At 31.8% G+C, this 6,156-nt stretch overlaps 1 protein-coding gene across 2 annotated transcripts; it reads right to left on the reverse strand.

The window, feature by feature from the left end:
• Nucleotides 1-304: 304 nt before the first annotated feature.
• LOC105788949 (CASP-like protein 5A2) lies at nt 305-3,112 on the reverse strand. 2 transcript variants are annotated; one of them, XM_012616058.2, is made up of 3 exons: nt 2,691-3,112; nt 1,613-1,745; nt 305-848 (listed from the first exon to the last, which is right to left on the reverse strand). In XM_012616058.2, the coding sequence occupies exons 1-3, from the start codon at nt 2,915-2,917 to the stop codon at nt 657-659; spliced, it is 552 nt and encodes a 183-aa protein (XP_012471512.1). In that variant the 5' UTR covers nt 2,918-3,112; the 3' UTR covers nt 305-656. The 2 variants fall into 2 exon arrangements, 1 of the variants encoding a protein (XP_012471512.1); XR_001132195.2 differs by lacking the exon at nt 1,613-1,745 and having other exon boundaries at nt 700-848; nt 2,691-2,826.
• Between the last annotated feature and the right edge of the window lie 3,044 nt (nt 3,113-6,156).

Genomic DNA, 6,156 nt, shown 5'->3' on the forward strand with positions numbered 1-6,156 from the left:
TTCAGATTCTTGATTCTTGATGAAGAGTTTCAAAGATGGGATTATTCGGTTGGTTCGACTACCCCAATTCCACTATTTTAAAATTTGGTTATAGTTTTCAAATTAAAAAAATTATAAAAATATTTGGGTTCATTGGGTTGGGGGAAGGTCAATTGACGAGCATTAATTAAAAAAGGGTTAATTCCACATACATCCCCAAAATCATTAGTCAAACTTTAAATTGATCCTTAGTTTTCAAAATATTCCAATTGAATGTGCTTAAAAACATTTAGCACCAAACTTAATAACTAAATTTGGAACGAAATTTTAGCTTGAAGATTCAATTGCAAGGCTTTGAATTTTAGGGACCAGTTTAAAATTAGGTCCATAGTTTGGGGACATCTAGTGCAATTAATCTAAAAACAAGGAGAAGCTCAATATTTACATAAAATTGAGCCACAAACACACGACCAAGTACTTGAAAAACATACATGTTTACATCAATGTGATCCAATCATTCCACCTCCAACAGCTTAAATTCAAGCAACTGCTATTCATAATGCCTATACAAACTCGAAAATAACACTTCGAGGCAGTGGACAATGCTACAAGGGAAAGGTTTTTGGCATAACAAAACGATTCATACCCCTTTCTACTTCGATTTCCAGCGTTCCTTTCTATCGGGATGCAAGTGACCAAAAGTTCAAGAGAAACGAAGGTAATGCAGTAAACCAGCAAACGAAGGCCATTGCAGTGGAGGTTTCGAACTGAGTGCAATGGTTTTGGGCACAGCTATCAAGATTGTTGTCGATGAGAACGGTAATGCCGGCAGAAGCACAAGCTGCAGCAAATGTGAGAGTTGATGTGATCTGCAAAGAAGAACATAATGTCAAGACAAAATGGTCCGAAATCTCAGGTGCTCTGTATCGAACACGAGCTCTTAACTAACACAAGTCTACAAGCCATGGGGAATGGTAACACGTTATTCATGATTTGTCTTTTCGATCGAATTTAGTCCACGTAATTAGCTTGCACAGCATATCGAGAAACTATGCAGAGTTCAGTCTGCTAACGGTAACTAGCAATTATTCCCACATGTCCCTATGGAATTGCTAAATGAGTAGGAACAATTTTTCAACGAGTAAACCGATATCGCAAAAGTGCTAGCAAAAGTTCAAAGTATTACTCCTGAGTTACTAATGACGATTATTAGTCTTCTACTAGTTGCAGACCAATACAAAAACACCAATGCCAAGCATCAGCATGCATCAAAGCCAGTGGCAAGCCAATTGTTTTGCTAGGAAAATCAAATTGAACACTGTTATAAACAATTTCAGCTCTTTAAATGCCAAATTTATCGGTGAGGAAAGAAAGTTCAAGAATACCGGAATGAGTAATGATTAACTGAAATTTTCAAAGAGAAGAGCTATGGTATCATGCAAAATGCTTCATAAGGCAGAAGAAGCAGGATGTGCCAAATCTAACAGTAATGCATGTAGATATAGGATAAGTTTCTGAGAATGCCAGACATGCAAATTAAAGATTTTTATGAGATTCAACAAAAACAAATTGGATATCACGTTATGTTCCAACATTTTAGCTTCACTTGTAACTGCGAAAGTAAACATCTTACTCCATCACCAATAGTAAACAAAGTAACAACACGAGAATTCTGCAAGGAACGCCTCACTAAAAGGGCATAAATGTCAATAATAGCTAACGATAAGCTCCACAAACTCTGCAAGCCAGTTGCAGCAACAAGGAAGCTGATGTAACAAATAAAAAAGTTCCATGTTATGGGAGAATCACGATAACATCCAATGCAGAATACAAAAAAAAACTAGTTGCTTCACTTTGATAATCATATGTGAGAGTCCAGATGTTACGGCTCCTTTCAAAGCAAAATAGAGGTCTAAACAAAACTACATCTCCACGAAGAGCTATGAGGATGAAAACTTCTTTCACTCCCCTTTTTACGATCATCAAAATGCGGAGATAATGGAGAACTTAGTTTGATGAAAGACGTCCTTCTATTGGCATTTGCCATTTTCTAAGCACCCTATCTATCGGAAAAATTCACCAGGGAGACCTAAATTGTTCAACTTTGATGTGTTGTTAAAAGTGGGTTTTTAACATTTCATGCCGTAAGATTAACCTTCACTTCACTAAATAAACTAGCTGCTTACACTTTGATTAAATACACTTGAACTATATTTAAATTGACAAACCAATATAGATGCCATCAAAGATAAACCACAATGCTTAGATAGAACAAGGGGCAATGCACTTAGCAACCTATATTACTCGGACTCGAGTGTGAGTATCTGACATGGATATGTTTAGATTTTTTCAAGGTTTTTTTCATAAATTTGAGAATAATGTCATATCTACACATCCATGTGCTAGACACGAGTACTTCATGAAAAATAAAGTCTGAACACCATAGCATGTGTAGCAACCAATCAAGCAGCCTTCCTACATTCAATTCTAGAAATTCTAAAATCATATTCCACAAGAAACACAAACAAGGTTCTGACATTCAACTTATAGCTACATTTCCAGAGTTAGAGCTTGCAAATAAAATAAAATAAAAAGATGATATGAAAAGAATCAAATATTGATCCTCAATTTCCCATCATCGATTGCAAATCCAAACCAAACTTCAAGCAGAACAAAGAAACCATTTTGTACTCGAATCAAAAAGCATTTACCAAAAGGCAGTAACTGGAGGGAAATCACTAGTGGTAGCCATGACACAAAGTCCCACAACTGCAAAAGCAAACTGACATATCCACAACACAAGCCCACCTAGCGTACCAGGCATTCCCTGAACATCCTTCATCCTCACTCCCGGCAACTCATTGTTGTTACCTCCGCCGGTGCCGTCGGTGGTTGGCGGATCTTCCTCTGGATGAACCGAGGCATGGCTCACATTCATCTCTTTCCACTAAAATCCTCTTCAATTCATGCTCACAAGCTCCCGAAAACTTATAAGATAAACCAAAATTCTCTTCCTATTTCCACCATAATCAAATGGAATTAAACCCAAGATTACTATCACCTCAACCAACAGCTTTCTAGTTTATTTGTGGATTTCTTTCAAAGTTTGAATATGTATTCTATTCTTAAAAGGTGCTTCACTTAACCTTGGTTGATCTTCATATGGACTGAACCTTTGTTAAGCTTAAATGCGACATTTTTAATATTCAAAGGTCTTATGTAAGACTTGATTCATCATCGGGTATTCGATTTTGACAATCTTTTTAATGTGGTATTTGTATTTGATAAATGAATTATAGATTTTGTACTCAAATGTACTAGTGTTAGCTTTTCGGTATTGAATCTCAAAAACGGAAAAAAATCACATCCATATATATCAAACTATATTTAACCAATTTAACGCAAAATTAAATAAATTCATAATTAACATTAAATTTATTTTATTAAAAAATCAAGAAAATTCAAACTTAATAATATTAACAATTAACTTTCATCAAATCAACATTTAAATTTGAATTGAGCATTAAAAATTTAACGTATTTACCTTTAATTATCAAAATGTATAACTTTTGCTAAATATAATACTACATTAGACAAAAAACACAAGTATTGCATTAGAAAATGTCAACTCAAGTATCGAATGATATATTAAGCTTATTTAAAATTAAAGTCCAATTGCTAACCCGTATTAAAAGAAAAATTAGGTGTTATTAAAAAATAAAATCTATTTGATGACACATATTCAAATTTAACATAAATCAATTAAAATATTATTATCCACTGGTTTTAATTTTTTGAAATTAAAATCAGATACATATAGAGATTAAATATGAAAATATTATATAATACAGGGACTAAAGGTGGAAGTAGACCAAAACTAGTATGGCTTAATATATTTTCTTTTTGTTTTATTTGTTTGTGTTTGTTGAGTAGCAGAACGGTCAACTTCTTGAGTTTTGGTTTGGGAATGTACTCGCGATGTGATTGGCTCTGAGATCGAAATTCGTAAAGAAAAGGGTCTGTTTGGTAAACGGTTTTAGAGGAACCTCAAGATCTCGGTTTTGCTAACCTAACTTGGAAAACGATTGCTATGGGGAAAAGTATTTAAATAAAAAAAATCATTTAATAAATCTTATACTCTTCGTAACTAAAAAAATAATATTATGTTGAACTCGAATTTAAAAAAATAATTTTAACAGTATTAATAGTTAGACTTAAAATTTAAAATATGAAAAGTAAAAAAAATCTTAAAATAAAAGTAACTAATTAATTTTACAAAGTTAAGGCATCATTATTTGTAAGCTTTTTATTTTTTATTCAATAATTATTTATGAAAATACATGTTAAATATTTAAAATTTAATATTAAATTTGATATTTTTATTTTTAATCATTTTATTTTCAATTAATCATTATAAACAATAGTAACTAATTAATTTTCCATAAAACAATTTAATGAATTGGTCTGAATATTAATTTATTACTAAATTTAGTATAAATTTAAAATATTTCATTTTAAATGAAGTAAAATGTAACTTTTAATAAAATAAGTCAAATATATTAATTTTGCATAAGTAATTTAAGATTTAATATCTTTATTTTAATTTAACATCATCTTTATAATGTTATTAATAAGCGTAAATTGATAGTATTATTAACTTTTGCTGTTAAAATAATGGGATGAGCTTTTTATTGATAATATTATTACGATAAAGAGAGTTAAATTATTTTCTCATTATAAAAATTCACGACAATATTATCCGTTAACGTTATCATTAATTTTAAACTCATTAATATTATATTAGTAAAAAAATATTATGTGAAATTAAATTAAGATAACAAATCTAAACATTTTATATAATAAAAAAACTAAAACCATAATTAAAAATTATTGTTATTGTGATAGAGTGAAATGCTGAATTGTTTGACCGGCCACCAAGGAATATGACATGTCCTTGACTTAAAAGTCAAAGTTTCAAGCACTTAATTCACGGCAAATTACACATAAAAGCCCTATCTTTTTAAAATTTACCGAAATAGGCCCGGTATTTTATTATTTACCGGAATGGGCCATTTTTCCTGAAATCGCGTCCACGTCAGCGCGATTACTTACGTGGCAACAAATCGCGTCCACGAAAGCGCGATTTGCTGACGTGGAAGCAATAATTCATGAACAGTTTATGTTTTTTAGCTTGGAAAACTTTGAAAGGCCATAACTTTTGGCTCGGTTGTCCGATTGAGACGATTTTTTATTTGAATAACTTTTCGAGATCTGCTACGACAAATGTAGAAGGCGGTTTGTCGCAGATTTTGTCGAAAAAGATCCTTTTTTGCCTCTAAATTTTGATTTTTTCGGTTTAAAATTGAATTTTGAAACATTCAAATCATTATTTTCCTTATTTATTTGAAGTAAACACGGATTTTTTTACGTAATTGTTGTATTATTTTTCCGATTTGACACGTGTATGGAATAGGTCCGATAAATCATTAGAACGTAAGTAATATAATTAAGATAATAACAGTACTTTTATAATATGTCAATTAATTAGTTTAGCTTAGTTGGTTAAGATGCTTACTCTTTTCTCTTAATACCTTGGTTCAAATCTTGTTGGTAATAATTTTGAATCTTTTTTGTATTTGTTGCATTTATTTTTTTAATCAATTAACTCTTCAATATTACAGTAATACATTAATATGTATTATTAGGGGCAAAATACCAAAAAAAGGGGCAAATTACACATAAAAGCCCTATTTTTTAAAAATTTATCGAAATAGGCCCGGTATTTTATTATTTACCAGAATGGGCCATTTTCTCCAAAATTGCGTCCACATCAGCGCGATGTCAGGGGACGTGTCAGCAAATCGCGTCCACGTCAACGCGCTTTGCTGATGTGTTAGAAAATCGCGTCCTCGTAGGCACGATTTGTGTCCACGTAAGCAAAGCGCGCTGACGTGGACGCGATTTGCTGACACGTCCCCTAACATCGCGCTGACGTGGACACGATTTTGGGGAAAATGGCCCATTCCGGTAAATAATAAAATACCGGGCCCATTTCGATAAATTTTTAAAAAATAGGGCTTTTTTTGGTATTTTGCCCCTTAATTCAATGTTTTTTTATTAGGGTGAAGTCAAACAATTTTTTAAGTTCAAATAAAATTTAAATTTTTAATAAGAATT

Source organism: Gossypium raimondii, chromosome 2 (assembly GCF_025698545.1).
Source record: "Gossypium raimondii isolate GPD5lz chromosome 2, ASM2569854v1, whole genome shotgun sequence".
NCBI classification, from domain to species: domain Eukaryota; kingdom Viridiplantae; phylum Streptophyta; class Magnoliopsida; order Malvales; family Malvaceae; genus Gossypium; species Gossypium raimondii.

Bases quoted from the DNA above. Each gene is read 5' to 3' on its own strand.
- LOC105788949 (XM_012616058.2), bottom strand. From the start codon at position 2,917: ATGAATGTGAGCCATGCCTCGGTTCATCCAGAGGAAGATCCGCCAACC. The intron at 1,746-2,690 runs GTAAATGCTTTT...TTGTTACATCAG, and splicing joins CCTCCAGTTACTGCCTTTTG to CTTCCTTGTTGCTGCAACTG. The intron at 849-1,612 runs GTAAGATGTTTA...TCTTCTTTGCAG, and splicing joins TGTTTACTATTGGTGATGGA to ATCACATCAACTCTCACATT.